The sequence below is a fragment of the Jaculus jaculus genome, chromosome 11, assembly GCF_020740685.1.
Source record: "Jaculus jaculus isolate mJacJac1 chromosome 11, mJacJac1.mat.Y.cur, whole genome shotgun sequence".
Taxonomy (NCBI): domain Eukaryota; kingdom Metazoa; phylum Chordata; class Mammalia; order Rodentia; family Dipodidae; genus Jaculus; species Jaculus jaculus.
Window position 1 is genome coordinate 103,061,140 of NC_059112.1, and position 27,380 is coordinate 103,088,519.

General features: G+C 50.6%; 1 protein-coding gene across 1 annotated transcript in view; it reads right to left on the bottom strand.

Annotated features, from left to right (window-relative positions):
* Window positions 1-27,380, bottom strand: part of Ciita (class II major histocompatibility complex transactivator) — a 54,142-nt gene that overhangs the window by 16,658 nt on the left and 10,104 nt on the right. Inside the window, exons 2-10 of the mRNA XM_045130095.1 lie at window positions 9,112-9,258; window positions 8,833-8,928; window positions 8,378-8,440; window positions 8,146-8,226; window positions 4,799-4,843; window positions 3,815-3,961; window positions 2,623-2,757; window positions 1,031-1,195; window positions 339-407 (exon numbers count right to left, since the gene is read on the bottom strand). Of these exons, the coding sequence (XP_044986030.1) occupies window positions 339-407; window positions 1,031-1,195; window positions 2,623-2,757; window positions 3,815-3,961; window positions 4,799-4,843; window positions 8,146-8,226; window positions 8,378-8,440; window positions 8,833-8,928; window positions 9,112-9,258 (948 nt within the window). The remainder of the gene's footprint in view (window positions 1-338; window positions 408-1,030; window positions 1,196-2,622; window positions 2,758-3,814; window positions 3,962-4,798; window positions 4,844-8,145; window positions 8,227-8,377; window positions 8,441-8,832; window positions 8,929-9,111; window positions 9,259-27,380) is intronic.

Below are 27,380 nucleotides of genomic sequence, written 5' to 3' on the forward strand. Positions count from 1 at the left end.
TCAAAGAATTTGGGGCTGAAGAATCCAACAGGAAAAATGCAAGTCTTTCTTTCTTTAAAAATTTTATTTTATTTATATGAGAGAGAGAGGCATGGGGGGGTAGAGAGGTTGGGCAGAGAATGGGTGCGCCAGGGCCCTCAGCCACTGTAAATATGTATAGGTGACTCTGGGGAGGTGCTCTATACCTGCTACTTTAGGGGCTGGCCTGAGTGACAGTGAATGAATGAGCAAGCCAACAGGCAAGGGACTAGATAGACACCGTAGGAATTAATGAAGCAAAGCCCTATTTGGGCTTCTCCATCAGGCATCCAGGACAGAAAGACCCTGTTGTCACTCACCAGGCCATTTTGGAAGCTTGATGGAGACCTCTGGAGACACCTGGCAAGGTGAGGAGGAGGTTGTATACTCTAGAGAGGGAGAAACCAAGGTCAAGTTCGGGCTGAGAGGCTCCCAGGGACTTCTCTCTGGGCCCCTCAGTCCTCAAACACACCTGAGGCCCCAAAGTCCAGGTACAAGGAGGTGACCTGAGGCTTGAATCTGACAACTTGCTTTTGGCCAGTTGGACTTGACAATTTTTACCAACTTAAAAACCACAGTAAGAAGCCGGACATGGTGGCGCATGCCTTTAATCCCAGCACTCGGGAGGCAGAGGTAGGAGGATCGCCATCCATGAGTTCGAGGCTACCCTGAGACTGCATAGTGAACTCCAGGTCAGCCTGGGCTAGAGTTAAACCCTACCTCAAAAAAGCAAAGCAAACAAAACAAAAACCAGACTTCCAGCCACAGGAGACTGGCCCCAGTGTATTTCACACCATTAACAACCAGCAGGAGGAGTGTGGCCCCATCCGGGTGGGACACAGACACCCCTGTGTCCAGCCATGGTCCCTGCTCACTGGAAACTCTTCCTCTGACCCATGAGCATGACCTGTCTATCCCTGCAGGCAGCATCAACCGTGGACCACAGTGGAGAACTTTCCTTCCCAGGGACCTAAGTCTGCTCTCCGGTGACTCTGGAGTCCAGGGTTCCCACCTGCTGTATTGACACGGGAGGTGAGGGCTGGCTCGGGCATGCTGGGCAAGTCGGCTGCAGATGGAGCAAAGGGGCTGGTGGAGCCAGGTCTGTCTGGAGACTTTGGGAGGCTGTGGACAGCGGGGCCGCTTGAAGGGAGTCCGGGGGCAGCCTGGGGCAGCTCACCTATATCGAAGGGAAGGAGAGGGGTATGAACACCATTGCACACATCTCCGGGAGCTCACTGGGGTCACCCCCACCTCAGACAAGCTGTGGAGCTTGGTGAGTGTGGGGAGAAAGAAGAACTTCCCAATGAAGACATTTCATGATGAAGCTCAGGAAAGAGTGCCGAGTTACACCCAGCCCCTGAGCCTGGGTTTGTCATCCATGAAATGGGCGACGTCAGTTCACAGGGAGCTCAAAGCAGGTGCTCCTGGTGTGGTTCTTGCTTCTTCTCATGACCAGGTTCCAGTACTCATTTCCTTGCATGTGAGACGCTGCACCTGTCCTTCTGGACCACCAGAGACAGACATGCAGCCAGTGAAAGAGACTCAACGTGAGTGGAAGCGCCCCCCACCTCATCCTTGGCAGCCCAGGTATGCCTTTCCTGGTATATCCGCAGCCTTTCAGGATTGCGGAGCAGCAGGAACCATTTTACTAATCAGGAATCAAGACAGATCGGAGAAGGCTATACAAAAATGTGCGCCACACTGTTTACATCCCTGTTCTGTTAAGAGGGAAAGAAAGTCAGCTCTCGAGCGTTTCTTATTGTTTAGCTTGTTAAGGAATATTATTGAAGCCAGAGTTTTCAAAAATGGAAAAGGTGGAGCTGGAGGGATGGCTTAGTGGTTAAGGCATTTGCTTGCGAAGCCAAAGGACCCAGGTTCTATTCCCCAGGACCCACGTTAGCCAGATGCACAAGGGGGCACATGTATCTGGAGTTTGTTTGCAGTGACTGGCTGCCCTGGTGTGCTCATTTTCTTTCTCTCTCTCTCTCTTTCTTTCTCCCTCTTTCTCTGTCAAATAAATAAATAAAATACTAATTAAAAAAAGGAAAAAGCAGACTAGAGAGATGGCTCAGTTAGTAAAATGCTTACCTTGTAATCATGAGTATCCAAATTTGATCCCCAAAACCCATGTTAAAAAAAAAAAGCCAGGTATGATGGAGAGGGGGAGACAAGAGGATCCCTGGGGTGCTCTGGCTTGCTTTTTTTTTTTTTTTTTTTTTAAGAGAGAGAGACAGAATTGACACACCAGGGCTTCAGCCACCAACGCCATATGATTGTGCTACCTAGTGGGCATATGTGACCTTGTGCTTGCCTCACCTTTATGTGTCTGGCTTGTGTGGGATCTGGAGAGTCGAACAGGGATCCTTAGGCTTCGCAGGCAAGCACTTAACCACTAAGCCATCTCTCCAGCCCCTCTGGCTAGCTATTTCACCTAATTGTTTCAGAAAAGGTGGAAGGTGTTCCTAAGGAACACTTGAGGTTGAGAAAGGTGTGCTGAGGAGGGAGGATCATGAAGCAACATGTGTACCTGTATTTAGGGAGTGGGGGTGGGGGAGCTGGGCAAGGGGGCAGAGGCAGTGACGGGGTCAGGCCTCACACACGCACCGTGATAGATGAGGACACTGGAGAGCTCTGTGCCAGCCCCTGAGATTTGCCAGAGTCCCTGGGGCAGAGTGGAGAGGAGCCGGAGGCACCCGCTGGGGAGAGCCGAGCCACTTGGTGAAGGCCTGGAGGGGTGTGCTGCAAGAGACAGACGTGGTGTCCCCAATGTGAGGCTGGCAAGCACAGGGACACCCTGAGACTCAGGGTGCCTCCCCTTGGCCACCAGTAGGGCAGCAAGCAGCACGTCCCCTCCTGGGGGTGACTGTGTTCAGTAAGAGGAAAAATTAAAACAAAACAAAACAAAAGGCCAGCTTTGACAGGTGTTAGGCCCAAGTACAGTGAGGGCAAGTCTGTCCTTGAAGTGACCAGACAGAGAAAACTATCATCTCATGCACATGCATATGTATGATGGGGTGCACATATACTTAACATTGTGGGATTAAATAGCACACATGCTGAGGGACGTTTGAGGTTGGCCTCTGGCCTGCACACAGAAGCATCAAAAAGGAGAGGGGCGACTAAGGGTGGGTGGCAGGGAATGATGAATAAAAGACTTTACAGTTTACAGTCACCTGTAGCCACCTTGGGGATGTCCACTCCCTGCTTTGATTTTTTTTTTTTTTTGTTCTTTTGTGGGGTATGGAGGGGAGAAATGGGATTGTCTAAAGTTTTCTCACAGCCTATATGTTGATCAAGGCAAGGATATGTCCCATCCCTCCTCCCCCTGAGGTCAGCTCCTCCCACACTGTATGGTCAGAAAAGGAACCCCAGGAAGGAGCCCAGGGCTTGGGGCTTCACATTTGGGCAGCCAGCTCTCAGCCCCGCAGAGCGAAGTCTGTGCTCTGCTCTCGCTTTTAATAGAGCCATACTTTCACTGCTGTTTCCCCATGTCTCATCCAATTTTCTACAAAGAACTGGACATTGTGTCACGGGACACCCTGAGACGCTGGTGCACACCAGCAGCCGGAAGAGTGACCGACGGGTACAAGGTGGATAGGTTACAGAGGGACAAGGCCTGGTGAGTGACTCCCTCCTGGGCCTCGGGGGTGTTTCTGTCATCTCAACTAGGCGGTGGGTGGGCATAGGAAAGGGGGTCGGGATTGCTGTTCTGTTCCAGCAGTCACTGCCTGTTGCCAACTCCTCAGTCCCCTCCCAGGAGGACTGAAGCCCACCTTCTCCAGGTCCCCCAACATACCAGGCACGTGGGTACCTTCTTCTACGCGGATCTGGTCCCGTGTTGGCTCCTGGTTGGACAGAGCAGGTGGTGGGCAGGGCAGGATGGGGTGGCTGGGTAGCCCCACCAGGAAGTTGCCGGTAAATCTGGGTAAGTCGGCAGACTCAGCTGGAGGGAGGGGAATGGGTTAGAGGCGTGGTGAGAGCCTGATGGGGGCCCCTGGGGGTGTCCAGGAGGGATCCAGAGCAGCTGGGGTCTCTCTCTCTTTCTGGCAGCTCCCTCCTGAGTCCTGGCAGTAGCGGGGGTTTATCCGTCACTGCTCAGTATAGACAGTGTGTGACAGGGCCCATGGCATTGCCTGAGTATGGCCCCCAAGATTCTGCAGCTATAGCTGGGGACAGAGCAGAAGAGTCTATGATGAGGCCTATGACAAGGCCATGGCTCCAGCCCCTCCCTGTCCCCCTTCCCAACAGGTCATTGGGCCCCTGGGGACTCTGAGCTTTGAGCAAGGCTGTGCTGTGTGGCCAGGGGTCCTTCTTGTCCAGTCAAGTGGGGAGCTGCAGGGCAAGATGGGTTTGTCTCCTTCATCATACTAGGGTTTCTCTGAGGACAAGGCCAGCTCCCTGCCATCCTGGGAGCTTCATGGGGCTGCTTGGGGAGAGGCTCAGTGGAAGAAGCTGAAAGTCTCACCACAGCATGGGCTGAAGTTCCCCCATCTTGGTTTGCACCCCACTTGCTCCTGTCTTCTCAGTGGTAGTTGTGAGATCTTAGGCAGATAATGTCACCCCTCTGGGCCTTAGTCTCCTTCCTTCCTTTCTTCCTTCCTTCCTTCCTTCCTTCCTTCCTTCCTTCCTTCCTTCCTTCCTTCCTTCCTTCCTTCCTTTTCCAGGCAAGCACTCTTCCACTGAGCCACCAGCCCCCAGCTCTGAGCCTCAGGGTTTATACTGTACCTGAGAAGGCCCTAGCTCCCCAACCTGGGATTCTGGGCCCACCTGTCTTGCTCACCTAGCTTCCTTTGCTTCGAATCTGCAGGATATTCCTCTGAGAAGCCTGCAGAGAAAACCCCAAGGTCAGTGGCTCCAGAAAGGGGTGTCCTCAGCCAGGAGGGGCCTGTGTGGTCCCAAACTGGCCTTGCCTGAGGACCTGAGAAGTGGCCCTGGGACCTACTCCCTCCCCAAATGGGTTTGAGCTACAGACCCAGCCAAACTTGGCTTTTCATGGTACGCCTGCCACACAGGCTCTCTCTCAGTCTCAGGGCCTTTACACTCTCATCTGCATCGTGTGTGTGTGTGTGTGTGTGTGTGTGTGTGTGTGTGTGTGTGTGTATGTGTGTGTGTGTATACAGTTGTCTACACCACAGGCAGAAGTAGAAATCAGTGCATATCCAGCACTTAACACATCGGTGTCCAACACCCCTGCCTCTCAGCAAGGGCTGATAAAGCAAATTATAGGCATCCCCCAAAGATGCTTAAGGCCTGAAAGAGTAAACGTGTCAGAGGGGGCGGGAGGAAGATAACTCAGTGCCACCATCTACTGGGAGATGAATGGATGGGTGGATGGTCAGAGGAACAACTGATTGACAGGTAGGGCCACACAAGTCAGGAACCTTCATGTTCGCTGTAGAACACAAGCCTGGGGGAGGCACAATCACGGCAGGACTCGCTCACTGTAGCAGGCACCAAAAGATCGAGTAATAAAAAGTAGAGGAAAATGTTTACTCAGTGAAAGCAACGAGAGAGAAAGAGGAGAAGGAAGGAAGAAGGGAAGGAACGAAGGGAGGAAGGAAGGGAAAAAGGAAGGGAGGGAGGGAGGGAGGAAGGGAGGGAGGGAGGGAGGGAGGGAGGGAGGGAGGGAGGGAGGGAAGGAGGGAGAGAAAAAAAGAAAGAAAAAGAGGAAGGGAGAACAAGAGGAGGAAGAAAAAAAAAAACAAAGAAAGAAAGAAAAGGGGCAGGAAAAAAGAGAGGAGGAGAAGTCCCTGGAGGCAGGGCCCTCCTCAGCATTCTAGACCCACCCTCCTGGCCACATTAACTGCAGAGAGTAAGAAGTGAAAGGACTCCAGTCTCAGAGTGTCTCCTCCCCATCTCGAACCCGGACACTTCAAAGAGCCTTGCAGGGCCCTTCGATCTCCACCCCCACTGGCCACCTCCTCCCGACCAGCCCACAGCCCCCAGCCCTTGGCCACAAGCCTCCATCTCTTTCTCCAGTCTCTCCTAAAACCCAGGGGTGCAGGTTTCTGACCCTGCTTTCTCTCTGTGGCTTTCCCGTCTCTGTCTCTTCCATTTCTTCCTGTCTCTCATTCCCTCCCTCCCTCTTTCTCTTTCTCTCTTCCCTCTCCCAACAGGTAGCATGTGTGCCCACAGATGCCCCAGATCTCTTGCCCATCCCCCTTCCTGGTCCGTAGGCACCCTTCCTGCCCCTGCAAGTCCCTGGGCAGGCTTTCAGGCAGGACTGACCAACAGCGGCTGGCACCACTCACTCCTACCACCCACCAACTCCAAGTAGAGCAACTTGCCTTCTTCTGGAGTCCCTTAAAGTTCCCTTAAAGGTACAGCGCTGTCACCTGCAGCTCAGAGTGCAAGCCCAGCTCCCATCACTAGCACAGACCAGGCTGCAGTGGCATCTTCTCTGCCAGTCCCTTAAAGCTACAGGATTAATCAATCCCCCTTCTAAGCAATAGTGCTGCTCTACATCTTGGGCAAATTAATAAAGTACTTTGCTTCCTAACCTATCTGGTTTCAAGCTCTCCTTCTCAGACCTCCCCCACTGATGTACAGTGGAGAAGAATATTTCTTTCTTTTCTTGTTTTTGTTCTTTCAAGGTTTTACACTAGGCCAGGCCGATCTGGCATTCTCTCTGGTACCCTCAGGGTGGACTGAAACTCGTGGCGATGATCCTACCTCTGCTTCCCAAGTTCTGGGATTAAAGGTGTGTGCCACCACACCTGGCAGAGAAGAATATTTCTGACAAAGGGAACCCAGGGGACATTGTCTTCGAGGAGAGAAACAAGAGACAGAAACAGGAACGAAGGCAGGGGGTGGGAATTCTTTTCCCTTGTCTATTCTTTACACTCTGAGATTTTTATACCAAACATGTGCTCAATTCACATGTTCAAAACGAAATAACTAGGGGGCTGGAGAGATGGCTTAGTGGTTAAGGCACTTGCCTGAAAGGCCAAAGGACCCAGGTTCAATTGCCCAGGACCCATGTAAGCCAGATGCACAAGGTGGCGCCTGCGTCTGGACTTCATTTGCAGCTGCTGGAGGCCCTGGTGCATCCATTCTCTCCCCCTCTCTCTATGTTTGTGTGTATACATACATACATATATGTGTGTGTGTGTGTGAAACAAATAAATAAAATAAGCATATTTACAAATAAATAAACAAACAAATAAATAAATAAGGCTGGGGCTGTAGCTCAGCAGTAGAATGCTTGCCCAGCACACAGAAGGCCCTTAGCACCACAAAAAGACAATAACAATAACTAAAAAATACATAAATAATAAATATGTAACTCCAGGGCTTACACGTGACGCAGCCCACAGGACTCGCTCAATGACTGTTGTTATTTCATGGGTCTACTGGGGGGCTGCTGCACAGCAGGTGCTGGGGAGGCAAGGGTTGGCAGGAAAGGAAACAGGCTCGAGTCGGTCAGCAAAACAAGCCCAGGTTGCAATGGAGGAAAGGTGCTGGGAATGGCACATCGGGGAAAGGGCCTGAGGGTGACCGTGTGGAACTGTGGTCAGGGAGGGCTGCCAGGGAGTGGTGAGCTTGGGGATTGAAGGAGTCCGTAGTTTGGGGGAGAGCAAGGTGACAGCAGGGACAAAGGTCTCGGGGTTGGGAAGGCCGCACGGGCTGCAGGGCGGAACGAAGAGCATGCCGCGTCTCTCCACGGTAAGTTAGGAGGGAAGGAAAAGGCCAACCGCACAGGCTTTGCAGAATGTACCTTATGAAGCTGGGAGGGTCGGGGAGGCGGACCCTGCTCTGATCTGCATGGAAAAGCTCCGGGTGTGAACAGACTAAGGAAGTAAGTAGTTGGGCAGGAGGCTCAGAGAGGGCCAGGTACTTGTCCAAGGTCACGCACACCATAAGCCAGCCCGAGTGTACTTGAAGAGACCTCTGTCAGGCCCCTCAGGGTTGAGGGGGAAGGAAAAGCCAGAACCCAGAGGTCATTTGAGGAATGGGAATCAAAGCAGCGAGGACAAGGGACACCTGTGCCTGGGTCATCTGTTCCCTCCCTAGGCGGGTAGCGGGGAAGAGAGAGGCGGTGCGGGAGGCGGACGGGACTTAACAAGGGAAGTAATTGGGAGCAAAGACAAGGCGGGACCGGGCCAGGGCCGAGAGGGGCTTACTCACATCTTTTCTGAGCTCTCTGCTCTGCTTCTGCTAGGCTCTCCGCACTCTCCCCGAAGCCTTCCTCTGCCCCTATGTGCTCTACTTTGGAGATACAGAAGAGAACGACCTCACAATTGGGGAGCCCCTGGGACAAGCCCCCATTGCCCCTGCACTGGGCAGTCGTGATCATCAGGTGATCTCTGGGGTCAAGAAGGAAAAGCAGGCTGACCCAAGAGCCCTCCCATCAACTTACTGAACAGGTCTTTGCTCAGACCCTCCAGCTGGGCGTCCTGAAACACATACTGATCCAGTTCCGCTGCCAGACCGGGAAACAACACAGTCAGTCAAAAGGGTCTCCTACTGTGTGTCAGGCACCTTGGAGCTACAGCTTTCCAGGCCTGTTGCACAGTGAGGCTTCCATAAACGCTGACTGAATGTGGACGACTGAATGAATGTTTGCATAGATTTTGATAGTTTATTTATTTGTTTATTTGTTTGAGGTACGGTCTCATTCTAGCGCAAGCTGACCTAGAACTTACTCTGTAGTGTCAGGGTGGCCTCGAACTCACATTGATCCTACTACTTCTGCCTCCCGAGTGCTGGGATTAAAGGCCTGGGCCAGCGTGCTAGGTTTTCATGGATTTTTTTTTTTTTTTTAAATCTAATTGAAGAGGTACAGTATGCGGCCATGAAACATAGCTTCCTTACCAATATTGGCATAAGCCTCCCGAGTCTCTTCGTCCCCTTCCATCTCACACAACAGCCTACTGAACTGGTCACAGTTGATAGTGTCTGTGTCCGGCTCTGGAAGTAGAAAGCCCCTTGCGTGAGGCAGGAATTAATTGTCTGGGAAGAGGGCTGGCGGCGGGAGCTGTCCGAGGTGCTGACCGAGTCCCCGCGCCTGTCCTTGCCGACTCTCCAGCCTGCGGAGAGCTGGGGCGGGCTGTGGAGGGCTGGGGGCAGCCAGCCGCAAGGAGGAAAGCCCACCTGAGCAGAGCTCAATTTCTTCCTCCCCAGTCAGGTCCATCTGGTCGTAGATTTGGTAGAGGTGTAAAGGGTCCACATTGCTGTGCAGGAGCTCCAGGTAGCTGCCTTCCAGAGGCGCCAGGTCCATGGCTGCACGCTGACCACTTCCTAGAAGAGGAGTCATGGTTTCGTTGATGGTCACGGGACAAGACCTAGAGTCACCCATGAGGGATTATGTAGACTGGGTTAGCCCCCGTGCAGGTCTATGAGGGATGATCTTGACTAATTGAAGTAGGAAGAGCCACCTTAACTATGGGTGCTACCATTCCATGCGCTTGGGTCCTACACCCATAAATATAAACAGGAGAGAGCTATGAAACAGGGGAGGGCTGACTGAGCATCAGCATTTCTCATTCTCTGCCTCTTTGTTGTGCTGAATGTAACCAGCTGACTGAAGCTTTGGTCACTGCCTCCCCCGCCATGATGGGTTGCAACCTGAGATGCCCCCTTCCTCCCTTGAATGGGTCTGTGCCAGGCATTTTTGTCCCAGCAACGAGAAGGTGACTAATATGGGGGGCCATGCCCAGACGTTGAGTGGCGTGTTGGGAGGAGACAGAGAATGAAACTCCGTAACTGTGAGGGCTGGGGGTCATAGGAGCCAGAGTGTGTGAACAAAGGGGCCTGCAGGTGCTCAAAGAGAACTTTGAATCCTGGCTAATAGGCCGTGGGAAAGTTGCTCACCCTCGGTGAGTGTCAGTTTTCTGGAGATCAGGGGAAGGAAGACTCCTCAGAGTGGCTCTGAGTCAGTTACATGGAAGCCCACGGTGAGAAAAAGCTCATTGTGTTGGGGTTAGCAGAGCGGGAACTCCAGGCTCCCACACCAATCCTCTCGGCTACTTCTATTCATCCCCAAATCTACTCAGGTCTTGGCCTGGGACTTCCTGTGTCCATAGCGCGTGCTTCCTGTGTCTGTCTACACATGCTTCGGTGTTGCTGGTTTTGGGGTGTGTGTGTGTGTGTGTGTGTGTGTGTGTGTGTGTGTGTGTGTGACGGCATGTGTGGCAGTCAGAGGACAACCTCAAGGTGTCAGTACTCTTCCTCCACTTCATTGAGACAGGGTCTCATTGTTTTGCCATTGCACTACAAGAGGAGCTGCCCTTCAAGTGTCCAGATTCTTCCGCCTCTGCCTCCCATCATTGTCAGTATGTTGGGATCCCAGATGAATGTGCCACTTTGCATCCAGCTGTTTAAAAAATTATTTATTATTGGGCTGGAGAGATGGCCTAGCGGTTAAGCGCTTGCCTGTGAAGCCTAAGGACCCCGGTTCGAGGCTCGGTTCCCCAGGTCCCACGTTAGCCAGATGCACAAGGGGGTGCACGCGTCTGGAGTTCTTTTGCAGAGGCTGGAGGCCCTGGCGCGCCCATTCTCTCTCTCTCCCTCTATCTGTCTTTCTCTCTGTCTGTTGCTCTCAAATAAATAAATAAATAAATGAACGAAAAAAATTATTTATTATTTATTTAAGAGAATCACAGAGAAAGAGGGAGGGAGAGAGAGAGAGAGAGAGAGAGAGAGAATGGGCATGCCAGGGCCTCTAGCCACTGCAAATGAACTCCAGACGTCTGCGCCACCTTGTGCACCTGGTTTATGTGGGTCCTGAGGGATGGAGCCAAGCTCCTTTGGCTTCGCAGGCAAGTGCTTTAACTGCCAAGCCATCTCTCTAGCCCATGCATCCAGCTTTATATGGGTGCTGGGGAGGATTGAACTCGGCTTGCAAAAGCACCCTTAATCACTGAGACATCTCCCCGGCCTTTCTTTTCTTTTCTTTTTTTTTTTTTTTTTTGTGAGTGCGTGTGTGTGTGAGAAAAAAGAGGTGTATTTTGGATGACAGGCTAGTGTGGAAGCTACACAATGGCAGGGAAAATGATGGCATGAGTAGAGGGTGGACATCACCCCCTGGCCAACATAAGGTGGACAATAGCAACAGGAAAGTGTGCCAAACACTGGTTTGGGGAAACTGTCTATAACCCCCCATAAGCCCGCCCCCAACAACACACTGCCTCCAGCAAGTGTTAATTCTCAAATCTCCATCAGCTTGGAACCTAGCATTCAGAACACCTGAGTTTATGGGGGACACCTGAATCAAACCTCAGTTCTCATTCTATGTTAGGCTGACCTGGAGCTCACTCTGTAGTCCCAGGCTGGTCTTCAACTCATGATCCTCCTTCCTCTGCCCCAGGAGTTCTAGGATTCCAGGTGTATGCCACCATACCTGGATACTCTGTACTTCTATCAGTATTCAGTCTTCCATACCCCCACCAAAAATTACCTAGAGGGCTTTGCTTGCAGTATTCTTGGGATTTTCTAGCCCACAGTTCAAATGTCATCTATAATCCTTAAGTAGAAAGAGTTTATTCTGTCTTGCATTTTAAGAAGGAAGGCATGGTGGCAGAAGTGTGAGGCAGCTGGACATTGCAACTGCAGCCAGGACCCAGTCAGGAAGCAGAGAACCAACAGAAAGTGTGGCCAGGTTATAAAACCCTAAGGCCCATCGCCAGTGACCCACTTCCTCTGATGGAAAGGGTTCCAGGATCTTCTAGAACAGTTTCACCAGATGGGAGCAAGTGTATGAGCCTGTGAGAGACATTTCACATTCAAATCACAGCAGCAGCAGAGAGCAAGACATTTCAGAGTAGGCACACTGTACTGACCTTCTTCCTTTAGCTAAACCCATTTCCTCACTTTTCCATGATCTCCCAAAATAGCACCACCAATTTGGGAACAAACAAAGGATATGACTCTGTGGGGAATATTTCACATTTAAACTACATTACTACGATACTCCCACTCACCAGATCACCCCAGTCTCCCCCGAATTGCATTCCTTCTATTTACCAGCTTCTTTGGGGTACAAAGTTTACTTAGTAATATTTCCTGTGCACCTGAAGATCAGCAAGCACGCTGTGCTAGGAAATGAAGTCTCAGGAGTTAAAGGTACAGACGCCGGAGCACTCAGTCCAGAAGCCCAGGTCAAAAATTGTCATTGCAGTGGGGTGTGGGCAGAAAAGTAGTATCCATCTTCACATCTTCCCTAGGGAGGCCAGGTGGGCTTATACTCCTAGCAGAGCATCAGAGAAGGGAGCTTGCCTGGTAGAATTCAACGCCAGTTCCATACATTACTAGCTGGGTTTCTTTTTATTTTCACAATTGTTATTAACATTTTCCATAATTATAAAAAATATCCCATGGTAATACCTCCCCCCCCACCGCACTTTCCCCTTTGAAATTCCGTTCTTCATCATATTACCTCATATAGTCTCACACAGTGCAGGCTGGCTTCAAACTGACTGCATAGCCAAGGGTGGCCCTGAACTCCCAATCCTCCCACCTCCTCATCCCAAGTTCTGGAATCAAAGGTACGCACCATTACACACCTGGATTGTATGCATGCTTAGGAATCACTTCAAACACCCTTCAAGTTGATGCCCACCCCCCCCACACACACACCCTGTGCCTGCAGTTCCAGGCGGGGCTGGTGGCAGACATGACCCTGGATACTCCAGTGTATGGTGTGTGTGGGGGATTCCTCTGCAACTGCCGCAGCCCAGCAGGGCCGTTGGCACAGGGCAGCACCTGTGTGAAGGCACAGACCCTGTCCACTTGGCTCCCCAGCCCAAGTGCCCAAGCTGCAGGCGTCCTTTGCACCCCGCCCCCGTCTCACTCTCACATCAGCTATTTGTATTCCTGTTTCTTAGATGAGAAACGGGCTCAGGGCAATAGGCAGTAGACCTAGACTTCTGTTGCCACCCTGGGGTGGAGTCTTCTCCCAGGGAAGATAAGGTGTGAGTGGCAAGACAATTTCCCCTTCTGAGGAAGTGTCTGGGGACAGCAGAGAAGGACTTTTTTTTTTTTTTTTTTTTTTTTGTAAATGGGAAGTATTTTTAGAAGGTCCTCTTCCCAAAAAGGAAAACAGAGGGCTGAGCATGAGAACTCATCTCCCTCTGGCTCCTGACTGAGCAAGCTTGCTCACCTGAGCTTGAATCTCCAGAACCTACATCAGACTGGATGCAGTAACCCACGTCTGGAATCCCAGCCCTTCTGTGGTGAGATGGGAGACAGAACAGGAGAATTTTACAAGCTCGTGGGCCAGCTAGCCTGGCATAAACAGTGATAGCAAACAAGACACACTTCCTCAGTCAAGGTGGAAGGCAAGGACCAACATTTGGTCGTCCTTTGACCTCCATACGTGCACTGCGGCACACACATAAGCACATATGAGCACACACGCACACACACACACACCATGCACACACAGAGATAATTTTAAAAAGGACTCAATATTTAAAGGCTCCTGGCTGGACCTGGAGAGATGGCTTAGCGGTTAAGGCACTTGCCTGCCAAGCCAAAGGACCCAGGTTCAGTTCCCTAGATTCACTAGGTAGCACATGTGTCTGGAGTTTGTCCACAGTGGCTGGAGGCCCTGACACACACATTCTGTCTCTTTATCTATCTGTCTCTTTCTATTTCTCTCTCTCTTTCAAGTAAATAAATTAAGAAAAGATTTAGGCTGGGCATGGTGGCGCACGCCTTTAATCCCAGCACTTGGGAGGCAGAGGTAGGAGGATTGCCATGAGTTTAAGGCCACCCTGAGACTACAGAGTGAATTCCAAGTCAGCCTGGGCTAGAGTGAGACCCTACCTCAAACAAACAACAACAACAACAAAAAAGATTTAAAGGCTCCTGAAGTTTCAAAGCAAGGACAAACTAAACAGAACACAAAGTCTCATGGGGTACAGTGGTCGCAGCCATTGTTTGCTAGCAGAGTCTGTTCAGAGCCCAGCACGTAGAGAAGCTCAAAGACAAGCCTGCAGCTGGGAATGAGCAAGCGCTTGTGGTCTTATCTACACAGGAGACTGAGGCATGGGGATCTGTGGAGCCTAGGATTTCAGAGCCAGCCTGGGCAATATGGTCAGGTCTGATCTCAAGCGGACAGGGGGGCGATACACAAATAGCCATTCGATATGTGAAAATAATAGCATTTTTGAAAAGAAACAAGCCTGCACTCTTCACACACTGGAAGCTGTCTGGAGATGGGCTGGCCTGTGGTCAAGCACTCACCGTCCTGGGGAAGAGACCCAGATACGCTGCACTTGGACTTGCGAGGCAGGTGCTTTTGGCAAAGGAAGTCTCAGCTCTCAAGCCAGCCTTGTGTCTGCCCAGGGGGGGTTGTCCCAGGGACACGAGACAGGCGGGGCTGACAGAAACCACTGGTCTCACCCAAGACGTTCATTTCCTACAGGAAATGATGGCGGGGAAAGTGAGGCAGGGAGCAATGCTGAGGGTTTTAGGTAGTTGTTCTGGGCTTTTTTTTTTTTTTGTCAAGAAAGAGACTGGAAGATGCTGTGTGCACACATGTTTGTAATAGGTGGTAGAGGCCAGACAAGTTCTCTGTCAGGAGAGGTCTAGAACTTGTGCTATGGTCTGGCTCTAGATGCCACTGTACACTGCACCCCGGAGGCTGGCTTGAAGTGTGATTTCAAGACTGAGGGTTGAGTCAGGTCCATAGGTCTAGTGGCTTTCTTTCGCAATCTGGTGTGTACACGTCTCTGCGTGTGAAGTATCATCACCATATCTATACAGGCGATCTAGCCAGTTATTACTGGCCGCCCAAGTACCCCTGTTGTCCTCTGTCTGGCCGTATTCCTCGAAACTATGGCCCCTTTGGCTTCTGGGTTTACAGCCTTGCCTCAGAGGCCCATCTGCTTCATGCAGACAATGGCTTGGGATGGAAGGTGACTGGGGAAAGGGACCATGGGGGGAGGAGTGAACTAAATGGGAGGGTCCTCTTCTGCAGAAGGACTGGGAAGAAGCTGGCCTGGGCCACAGGGGATGGTGTGGAGAGCATGGGGGCTGCAGTTGTGGGGTTCCCGAGCCCCCTATCTCTGCTGTCTAGGAGCTGTGTGATGTAATCATTCCCCACTGGCCCCAGCCTGCTGGAAGTTCCCTCTCCCTCCTCCCCTGCACCTTCAGCAATCCTAGTATTTTATCCCAGCTCTTCAGTAACTCTGGGCTTACAGCAATCAGCCCATGGCACACCACAGTGACCTCAGAGAAGGTAAGCTAGAAATAGACGGAAAACTGGCTCGGGTCCCTAGCCGCAGCCCATGGGGGCTTCTCCATAGAGGAGGTGGGGTAGAGAAAGCAGCGTGTGCCAGTCGTGGAAACAACCGACTTCACGGCACACGGGAGGCACAGGGTTCACACATGTGTTTTGAGCCCCGAAATCTGAGCCCCACTCTGGCTCTGACAGGTTGTGTGACTCAGGTCTAGGGCTGTCATCTGTTCACTAAGAAGACTGTAGGAGAGCAGTGGTTTCCTTTAGCTGTTTTGTTTGGAGACAACATCTCTTGTACCTCGACCTCTGGATATAGCTGAGGATGCCCTTGAACTTCTGATCTTCCTACTTCTGCCTCCTCAGCACTGGAATTATAGGTATGTGCCCCCACACTTCTTTATATGGGGTTGAAACCCAGGGCTATGTGCATGCTAGGTAAACATGCTACCAAATGAGCCACACCCCTAGCCCCTGAGAGTGGCTTTTAAGGTGACATTTTACAAGGCCACCAGATCCCTCAATAGAGGAAGAAAGAGCTGTTCAGTTAAAGAGCACTGAGGTGCCCAAAACCTCTTTCCTCAAAAAGGGGCTTCACAGATAACCTTCTAGAAACACGGCTGCAGCTGGGTGTGGTGATGCAGGCTTGAAGCTGAAGGAACATGAGTTTAAATCTAATGTGGGCTACATAGTTAAACCCTGTCTCAAAACAACAAAATAAACCCACCCAGAACTGGACCTGGTGGTAAAAACCTGTAATCCTAGCTATTCCAGAAGCGGAAGCCAGAAGATTGCAAATTCAAGGCCCGTCTGGGCTACATGATGAAAAGTAAAAACAGAGAAGGGTATAGCTCAGGGCTAGAGCACTTTGCTAGGAAGCATGTGACCTGAGCTAGGTTCAATACCACTAAACCAAAACAAAAGCCCCTCCCACTCCACCAAGTGAGAAAAACCAACCCAAAAGACAGCATAAGTGTGTTTCCAACTGAACGACGCTGGAAAAGCCAACAGGCTGCAGACAGTAAAAAAGACAGTGGTTGCCAGCAGTTGGGTGGAACCAGGGAGGAATGAACGGGTGTGGGGGGGCGTAAGGGTGAATAAGGCAGGGAAATCATGCCCTATGACACTGGTTATAGACACCTGCTGTTTTTATAGTTGTCTAAATCCACGAACGTTCACTACCAAGACTGAACTGGCACACAAACTTTGGACTTTGAGCCATAAGGAGACACTGAGGAGGGCTCACAGGTAGCTTGGGACCACACTGGAAGGAGAGGTGTGTAGTGCGGAGGCTGTGTGTGTGTGAGTGTGGAATCTGTGTCTTCTATTAAACAATGCTGAGAACCTACAATTTCAACAACAATAAACTTCACAAGAAAATAAAAAATACAGGCTGGGAGATAGCTCAGTGCTTCCCTCACAAGCATGAAGGAAGACCTGAGCTTGATCCCCAGAACCCATATAAAAACGCCAGGCATGGTGGTATGTGCCCATAACCTCACAACTGGACAGCCAGAGGTAGGAAGATCCCTGCGGCCCACTGGAGGGATTGCTTAGTGGTTAAGGCACTTGCCTGCAATGTCAAAGGATCCAGGTTCGATTCCCCAGGACCGACGTAAGCCAGATGCACAAGAGGGTGCATGCGTCTGGAGTTCGTTTGCAGTGCCTGGAGGCCTTGGCGCACCCATTCTTTTTATCTGTCTCTCTCTCTCTCTGTCTCTCTCTGACTCTCTCAAATAAATAAATAAATAAAATACAATTTTTTTTGAGGCAAGCCCAACAGATTGGGCTTTTTATGCAAGAGAAGGAAGGAGAGAGAGTGTGAGAATTGGTGCACCAGGGCCTCCAGCCACTGTAATCGAACTCCAGACACATATGCTACCTTGTGCGCATGTGCAACCTTGCACACTTGTGTCACCTTGTGAGTCTGGCTTACATGTGATCTGAAGAGTTGAACATGGCCCCTTAGACTTCACAGGCAAGTGCCTTAACCGCTAAGCCACCTCTCCAGCCCCCAAATATAACTTAAAGTGGCACACACCTTTAATCCCAGCACTCAAAAGGCAGAAGTAGGCCAATCGCTGTGAGTTCAAGGCCACCCTGAGACTGCACAGTGAATTCCAGGTCAGCCCAGGCTAGAGTGAGACTCTACCTCAGAAAACCAGAAGATATATATATATATTAAAAAAAAAAAACTAAATAAGACTAATACAATTTTGCATGACAGCTCAGGCCTCTGCCTCTAGAATGTGCCAATGTGACAAATCCAGCCTGTATAGTGAATGTTGTGGTTTGTGACTCAGATCCACCCGTATGGGACAGCCCATACACGTGTCAGTGGCTAGAATACAGAGTTGAGTGTGCGCCCCCTGGGAATGCCACAGTCACACCCCGGCTTTAGGTGCCATGGTTTTGTCCCTCAGAGTTCATGTGCTGGGTACTTAATCCTCAAAGTCCTCAAACCATGGCTTTCAGAGGTGGGACTTTTGGGAGTTAATTAGGATTAGATAAGGTCACCAGGATGGGGCCCCTGCCATATGGTGATATTAGCAACTTTCTAAAAAGAGGAAGAGAGACCAGAGCTAACACATTTGCCACCTGACAATCTCTGCCATGTTAGGATGGCACAGAGAAGACCCTCAACAGATGCCCACATCAGGTTCTTTCTAGCATCCACAGCCTAAGCTCAATCAACCTCTTTAAAAAAAAAAAAAACTATTCTCATTTATTTACTTGAGAGAGAGAAAGAAAATGGGTGCTCCAGGGCCTCCAGCTGCTGCCAACGAACTTCAAATGCAAGCACCACATTGTGTATCCAGCTTTACGTGGGTACCAGGGAATCGAGCTGGAGTTGTCAGGTTTGGAAGGCAAGCGCCTTAAGGTTGCATATGCCTGCATTCGTCTGGCAGCTTCCCCGTAGCTCACCTGGCTTCTCTGACAATTCTGTCCTCCCACTGTCCCCCGCATTCCAGCCACACCCCCACATCTTCCCCTCTGGAAACTCCGGAACCAAACGTCTTACAGGCTTGGGGTTTCCTTCAGAAATCCTCTCAAGCTGCCCTCTGTGGTCATGACCTTGATCCAGTGATCTCAGACTGGATTTCACAACAGCCTGGCCTGCCCCAGCACCTGTCCTCTATAACTCAGCGCCATTCAGACGGCCTTGACCATTGTTTGGACACCAACTCATCCACCATTTATCTCAGTATTTTCCTGAAAACAAAAAAGCAGATGTAGTGGAACATCTTATTTGTTGGTTTGTTTGAGATAGTGTCTCCTGTAGTCCAGAGTGGTCTAACTTACTATGTAATCAATGATGACCTTTATGGGGCACGGGGGATTGTCCTAGGGATTGTCCCGAGGGTCTACACAGTACTAGGCAACCACTCTTTCACCTGGCCTACATGCTCAGCCTTGTAAGTTAACATCATTTTTTTAAAAAAATATTTTATTATTTATTTATTTGACAGAGAAAGAGGGAGAGAGAGAGAGAATGGGCATGCCAGGGCCTCCATCCATTGCAAATGAACTCTAGACGCGTGCACACCCTTGTGCATCTGGCTAACGTAGGTCCTGGGGAATCAAACCTGGGTCCTTTGACTTTGTAGGCAAACGCCTTAACCTCTAAGTCATCCCTCCAGCCCAACTTCATTTTTTTTTTTTTTTTTTACTAACACCTTAAAGAAACTTAAATGTGGATGTTATTGTTGGGGGTTTATTTTTGTTTGTCTTTTTCAGGTAGGGTCCCACTATGTAGCCCTGGCTGGCCTGGAACATGCTTTGTAGCCCAGTCTGGCATCCAACTTTACACCATGTCTGGCTCAATTTTTCTTTTTTTTTTTTGAGGTAGGGTCTCACTTTAGCAGAGGCTGACCTGGAATTCACTTTGTAGTTTCAGGCTGGCCTTGGACTCATGGTGATCCTCTTACCTTTGCCTCCTGAATTCTGAGATTAAAGGTGTGCACCACCATGCCCAACTCAAATATTTATTTAAAAAAATGCTTAGTATCATGCTTATCAAACTGCCCAGTAAGCACTTCTCTTAATATTCATACCATTATATTAATAGTACTCTCACTTTTGGTAAAGAATCTCCTCTTTTCAGATGGCAGTGACCTTGGAATGACTCAGAAGACATCATGGTGCTGGAAAGAAGTGACCAGATTGCTCAGTACTATAATATCTCTATCACATTTTCCAAGGCTCAGGGTCTATTGAGGAAGAGGTGGTGGAAATAATGCAAGAGCCAAAGGAAGGGTAGAACTCCTTACAACGTGCTCCTCCAGACACAAAATGGCCTGGATATCCATGACCTCACAGTGCCTGACACTACCTACACAAGACCATCATAACAGGAGGAAAAGATCATGACATCAAAATAGAAGAGAGACTGATTGAGATGCAGAGGGGATATGATGGAGAATGGAGTTTCAAAGGGGAAAGCGGAGGGAGGGACAGTATTACCATGGGATATTTTTTATAATCATAGAACTTGTTGATAAAAATTTGAAAAAAATGCCTAGTATTGTTGAAAGTAGGTACTCAGACACATGGATGTCAGTGTGTGCGGTTGCAGTGTTACAATTTTTATCTATTTATGTTGGTATTTTGAGGTAGGGTCTGAGGGTGGCCTCGAACTCATGGTGATCCTCCCATCTCTGCCTCCCAAGTGCTGGGATTGAAGGCGTACACCATAATGCCCAGCTAGTATAATATAATTTAAAGGCAGTCAGGCTTAGTGACAAACGCCTCAAATCCTAGCACCAAGGAGGCAGAGGCAGGAAGATTGCCACAAGTTCAAGGCTAGCCTGGACTACTGAGTGAGGCCCTGCCTCAAAAACACAAAACAATAAACACAGCACAAAACAACACAAGACATAGTCCAAAGGCAGACACATGCTGAATTCCCACCGATGAGACTGACAACACAGGATCTTTCCCTGCTATAGAAGATTGTTTTGCCGTCACATTCTGGCACATTCTGTAACAAGGATGCGCCCTGAAGACATCATAGTAATTGAAAGACGCCAGGCACAAGGTAACATATGACTCCACTTCCACTTAGAGAAGCTACAACTATAGGAACAGAAACCAGAAAGGAAGCAACCAGAGACCAGGAGAGAGGAAGGAGTTACCGCTTCGTGGGGACAGATGAAAAAGTTCTAGAGATGGACCCGGCAATGTTTGCCCAACCATATGAAGGCACTGAATAGGAGGTTTATGTTACATAGACACTTGAATGCACTGAATAGGAGGTTTATGTTACGTAGACCGTTGAATAGAAACAAGACGACAGCGTCACCCAACATTGAAACAAAGCAATGATCAAACACCAAACTGACGCCAGCTTCCTGGGCACTGCACCAACACACAGGTCACACCTGTGACCCCAGCACTGGAGAGACTGAGGCAGGAGGATCAAGAACAGGCTGGCCTGGCCTACTTAGTGAGATCCTGTTAAGAACAAGAACAAAACAGGAAGAGGAAGAGAAAAGGGGTGAATGGAAGAAGAGGAAAAGAAGGAGGAGGAGAAGGAGAGCAAAAAGAAGGGGAAGGGACAAGAGGAGAAAGCGAAGGAAGAAGAGAAGAGGAAAGTATTTGTCCCAGGCTTTGAAAACCTTCCTTCTGCCCATGATTTCCTCTTGGGATTACTTTTTATTTTATTATTTTAAAGTAATTAATTCATTAACTAATCAATTATTTGCAAACACACACACACATAGAATGGATCCACCAGGGCCTTTTGCCATTGTCAATGAACTTCAGACACAAGAACTAGTTTGTGCTTTTGGCTTTAGGTGGGTACGGGGAGAACTGAACCTGGACTGTCGGGATTTGCAAGCAAGAATCGTTAACTGCAAAGCCATCTCTCCAGCCTAGAATTTATTACTTTTTTGTTTGTTTGTTTTGCGTCTTTTTAAAAATTATTCAAGGTAGGGTCTCATTATAGTCTAGGCTGACCTCTGTAGTCTCAGGCTAGCCTTGAACTCACAGCAATCCTCCTTCCTCAGCTTCCTGAGTGCTGGGATTTAAGGCCTGTGCCACCACACCTGGCTCTTGTTTTGCTTTTTTTTTTTTTTTTTTTTTGGTGTTTCAAGGTAGGGTCTCACTCTGGTCCAGGCTGATCTGGAATTCACTATGTGGTCTCAGGGTGGCCTCGAACTCATGGTGATCCTCCTACCCTCTGCCTCCCGAGAGCTGGGATTAAAGGCCACAATGCCTGGCTCTTGTTTTGCTTTTTTGAAGCACGGTCTCACTCTAGCCCAGGCTGACCTGGAGCTCACTCTGTAGCTCGGGCTAGCCTCAAACACAGAGTGATCCTCCTACCTGGGATTAAAGGTGAGTGCCACCGTGCCCAGCTTCTGGGGGGCGGGAGGGAGTTGTTAAACCGTTTTAGCATCACACACCTGCTCCTGGCACGCTTCCTCTCAGCTGATGTATTGCATGTCAGACAATGGCCTAGGACTCTTGTGTTTTACCCATTTTGCAGAGGACTGGTGGAGGGGGACAAGAGAAGCCAAGTGTCGCTAAGGGTAACTTAGGTGAAGTCTGAGAAGCAAGCTGCCCCTCCCCCAGCCACTTCCCTGACTGCCTTCACCCTTAGCAGGCATCTCTACTTAATTTCCAGACCTTATGAAATGAAACCAGGCCCCTGCCATCAGCCAGCCTTTGCTGGATCAACAGGTCACCCACTGCTCAGTTCTGGCCCAGCTCGTGTGGAAGCTCACAGGTGCTGGCCCATGTAACAGACTGGGGATCTCGGGAGACCTGGGTTCAGATTCTGACTCTCAACTGCTTGTTGTGTGGCCTTTGGCAAAACAAAACCAAATTGTGTGTGTGTGTGTGTGTGTATGTTTTTTCTTTTTTGTTTTTTCTAGAAAGGGTCTCAGTCTAACCCAGGCTGACCTGGAATTCACTATGTTAGTCTCAAGATAGCCTTAAACTCCTGGTGATCCTCCTACCTCTGCCTCCTGAGTGCTGGGATTAAAGGTGTTCATCACCATACCCATGTGTGGTGACTAAATATGTATATGAAAACAACAAGGCTGGAGAGATAGCTTAGTGGTTAAGGTGCTCACCTGCAAAGCCTAAGGACTCCCCAGATCCCACATAAGCCAGATGCACACAGGGAGCAAGGTCACACATGCACACAAGAGGGAGCGAGTGTCTGGAGTTCAATTGAGTGGCTGAGGCCCTGACAAGCCAATTCTTTCTTTCTGTCTTTGTGTCTCTCTCTCATAAAAACAAGGCGTGCGGGGCGGTGGGGCGGGGGGGAGGTAGTCTGTTGGGTTTGTCTCAAACAACAACAACAATAAAATACCAGGCTCAGTTTCCACCCATCAGAGAGAATAAAAGTCGCTAGAATAACCTGGGTGAAGTGGATTGATGCACAAATTCCCAGCCCCCTGCCCCAGTCTCTTCGTGGACCTGAGGGCAGAATCTGGGACCCTGAGGGAGTGGCTTGGGAATCTGGGATGGTTCTTTGGGACTGTAGGGAATGGAGCCCGGAGCCCTCGGGCTTTGAGGGCAGGGTCTGCAATCTTGGGGTGGGGCCGGGGATCCCGTGGTGTCTTCCAGATGATTTTCAAGCTTGGGATGGTGAGACATCCCCCCCTCACCCACCCACTCAGCCCTCTCTCTGAGGACCCTTCCTGTCTGATGCCTGGAGAACAGGCTCTGGAGTTTGGGAGGTAATTCACTGCTGTTCATGACATTTTCCCCCCACTCAGGGCATAACATGAAGACATCTTGAAATAAAAATGCTTTGGCCCAGGAGCTGCAGCAAGTTTAAAGCAGAAGCATGGGGTGATACAAGGTCTAAGTAATGACAGTGGAGCTGTTGACTCCCTAGTAGATAGAGAAGGGAAGGCTCACAGACCCTCACCAGGAATTCCAGCAACTGCTCCTGCCCCCCTTACCCCGCTTCCCCAGCTGCAAGCGACCTTGCAGAAAAGCCAGATTACAAGTTCAGCAGGTTCCTGAGGTCACAGTCCAGGACAGGGTGGGACTTTGCAGCAGTGTCGCGCTGTCTTTGAGTCACCTGGGCTCCTGTATGTAAGCAGCCCCTCACCCCTGCTCTGTGCATAACTCATTGCTTCACCAAAACTGGTTTTGGTGCGGTTGTGCTTGGGTCCATTGTCTGTGTGCCTTGTCTAGGGTAAACAGACATGGTGTGGGCATCTCCCAAGGGAAAACGTATTTCTGGTGACAACTGCTGTCTCTCCTGCTAGTTGACTCCACCAGACCCAAGGGCAAGAAGCCTGGATTTCCCTAATGTGCTTAGGGAGATGTAGGTATGGTATGTATGTATGTATATGGAGAGACAGAGGAAAGACTTCCTACCAAGGTTAGGAACTTCAGGCTTTGCCTGGGGGAGGGGTTTGCTGTGGAGTCCTGGGCATGTGTCTAGGACTTCTAGGACTGTCCAGTGTATTCTGGGGCAAAGAAGGGGCCTGTGGGCATCAGCAGGACATGGGCGTATGGTGGCCTGAAGTTCTGACTCTCTGCGACCCCAGGGAGACTAATACCTGCCTCCCAGAGCCCCTTCGTGTCTCACCTTAAAGGACGTAGCTTTGGGCCCCAGAGAAGTGAAAGATGGAAGCGGAAGGACGATCCCTCCTTAGGTGGGAGCATCTCCAGTTCTCTGATTTTTAGGGCTCACCCATAGCCTATGCTATCCCTGCGCAAAAGTTCCCACTAGGGGGGCTCTATGTTCCTGTGAGCGAGTGGAGGCTCGCTGAAGGGCGGCCAGGTTCTTCCCTGGTTACCCGTGGGCACAAGGAGACTGCTCGGACCGATAGGGTGCATGTTGCTCCCTGGTGGCTCATCGGCATCCCAGGATACCGGTGGCTGTCCCCTAAGCAGCCCAGCTCTGGCTCCCAGCTCCCAGTTCCTGCAAGGAGTCAGCCAGGTTCCGAGGCACAGTCCAGGAGTTCTCCTTTCTCCGGCTTCCCTCCCGCCCTCCCAGCCTCGCTGCGTGACCGCGGGCAGGTAGCCGCTACCAGCGCCGGAGCGTCACATTCCCAGCCGAGCTTTAGGAGCCGGAGGCACCTACCTGGGCTGTCCCCCTGGCTCCCGCGCTGGCTGCCAGTGGCCTTTCCCTCCTGCCAGTTCGGAGGCTTCAGCAAACTTGGGACCTGCCACCTCTCCTCCCCTGCTGTCCGCAGGAGGCTTCAGCAAACTTGGGACCTGCCACCTCTCCTCCCCTGCTGTCCGCTGCTCTCTTTCCCTTTCACTTTCTCTCTGTTCCTCCAGGCTTTGGGCCAAACTGAGCAGTAAGTTTGTATCTACGCCTCCCTTTGCAGCGTGTACCACGTGCTTTCTCAGAAGCATCCACATGGCACCCCAACCCAGCTTGGGCACCTCAGTTTACGTGGATTCCCCAGAGACAGGGCCAGAGGCAGCTGTCACATTGACCATTGGGGGGCGGGGAGAGTCCCAAGCCAGCAAGCTGAGCTCCCCAGGCAGGGGGTCTGTAAACCAAGCCCTGGCTTGCAGGCAGCTTGTCTCCACCCTTGGTGGTCCTCTGTGTTTTGTTTTTTCCTCCAGTTCAGCCCAATCATGAAGGTGTCAAGCTGCCTGTTAGGGCATCTAGACCCTGAGACCCACTAACTCGCTCCTTCGTCGCAATGGCCTTGGGGGAAGGGACAGAGACGGTCCATGTTGCGCCTTCACTGAGTGGAAAGCCAGGCTCTAGACGCCTCACACCCCATGACGGCAACAGCCCTGCTCCTCCTTCTCCAAAGGTCTTGGTCACCCACTTCATCACGCTATGTGACCTCCAAGGGGCCACTTCTCCTCTTAGGGCTTAGATCTCTTCTTCTGCAATTAAGGGTAAGCGTCAAGGGTGCCTCTGACCTCTAACTCCCCCTCAAGCCCTCCCCCTACCCAGGAATCTGAGCTGCACTCAACACGGGGGGGAGGGGACGCTTGCCATCACACTCCGGGCTGCTGCGCATTTCAAGGGAGACTGAGAAGAAAAGGGGGTTCTTCCCTTTTCAACTGTACAATGATAGCAACACTAGTCACACTGGATTTGCCAGGTGATATTCCATTCCTGTGAGGTACCAGGCAGCGTGCTCAGTCCTTTGATCCCCACACACCACTACCCTCCCCCCAGAGCCCCACAGTAAGGCTGAGGAAAGATGAGACTCAGAGGTTAGCAACGGAGTCACAAAAACGGAATGAATGCAGCCAAGCATGCAGCTGGGTGTCAGGCTCACTGTGGTGTCCCCAGCTGCCTGTGCTGCCGTCATTTCTCACCAAGGGTCCCTGTTCCTCCTCCTCCCGCCCCCTTCTTCTTCCTTTTTTTTTTTTTTTTTTTTGGTTTTTCAATGTAGGGTCTCATCCTAGACCAGGCTGACCTGGACTCCTCAAACTCACAGCCATCCTCTTCCTTGGCCTCTCGAGTGCTGGGATTGAAGGTGTGCACCACCATGCCCAGCAGAGAGAGAGAGAGAGAGAGAGAGCCTCCAGACGCATGTGCCACTTTCTGCATCTGGCTTTATGTAGGTACTGGTGAACCAAACTCGGGTCATTAGGCTCTCCGGGCAAGCACCTTAACTCCCGAGTCATCTCTCCAGCCTCCCCCTTCTTAAACACCACTTGGAGACTGGGGAGAAGCTGCCTAGGAGCCTGGTTCCCGCCAGCTATATCGTGGGATGCATTCCAATGTGGGTGTGCCAGTCTTCTGGAGAGTCTACCAGCTGTCTCATCTACAGAGGGAGCCCTTAGTGTTTACTCAAAGACAGACCTGGGCAGGGGATATGGGTCAGTGGTAAAGAGCTTGGCTATCTAGTATGGCTCAATCCCCAGTGCTGGGGCAAAAGGAAAGAAAGAAAGAAAGAAAGAAAGAAAGAAAGAAAGAAAGAAAGAAAGAAAGAAAGAAAGGAAGGAAGGAAGGAAGGAAGGAAGGAAGGAAGGAAGGAAGGAAGAAGAAAGAAAGGAAGGAAGGAAGGAAGGAAGGAAGGAAGGAAGGAAGGAAGGAAGGAAGGAAGGAAGAAAAAAGAAAGAAAGAAAGAAAGAAAGAAAGAAAGAAAGAAAGAAAGAAAGAAAGAAAGAAAAAGCAAAGCACATAATAGCTCCAAGAGCTTGGGTCAGCCTTAGCTGGGCTGGGCCAGCAGTGCCAAGAGCTGTCAACAGGCCCCTGGAGGTCCGAATGCCGATGAAACCTCTTTGGTAGGCACCTAGCTGAGCCCAGTGCCCCTCAAATGAAAAGATTCACAACCCATGCCAGTGGGACACAGACCCACTCCTTGTATCCTCACTGCCAATGTGCCGCAGGTCTCTGTGCACCTGGCATGGAGACACCAGCCAAGACCTCACGGGACATTAAGATGTACTCTTTACAGCAAGTTTCTCCATCCCGCCGTTCTGTTTTGTTTTTTACCTTGGGGCTCTGGCACGTGGGACGCTGCAGGACGAGAAGCCAAGCAACGCATGGTGTGTGAAGCCAGGCCGAAGTGTCTGCAGTCCAGCTGCCCTTCCTGGCGTGCTAGACCTCTCCAGGGATGTCTTAGGATGCCCAGGTAAGGGGCAGGCAAGCTGCATCCCTAGCCTGTCTCCTTATACCACTTGAGAGCCCAGAGTGGCTCAGCTAAGCCAGCAAAAGCGGGCAAGCAAGGGACCAGGTGAAAACTCTTCCCAGACAAGGTAGCCCAAGCTGTCACAGTTCCTGTGTCTGACTCCTCTCTAATTTGCCCACACTCCCTTAGTTATGCCCCATGCCTCTGATGTTAATTTCGGTTCCTTATTGTAGACCAAATTGGGTGACCACAGAAGGTTGCATGTTGGCTGAAACATTCTGAAATGATGATCACAGTGGAGCCACACCAGTGCCAGCTACTGTATCTGTCATCAGGTGCCACAAAGTGGCAGGACAACCAAGATTCTGTTGGGAATCGGGGGGGTGACCTCCAGGCTCCGTTCCCTTCTACCACTGGCACCGCCACATCACACTGCCCTGAATTTCCATCACGAATGCTCCATCCATCATTATCAGCCTAACTCACTGGACAAAAACATAAACTGCTCACAAAAGAATGTTAAATGGGGTCTTTAGGCTTCACAGGCAAGTGCTTAACTGCTAAGCCATGTCTCCAGCCCGCTAATCGGTTTTTAACACCTTTGCATGGTCAGTGCGAAGTGTTCGGCTATGATCTCATAAAATTAGCTGGCCTTT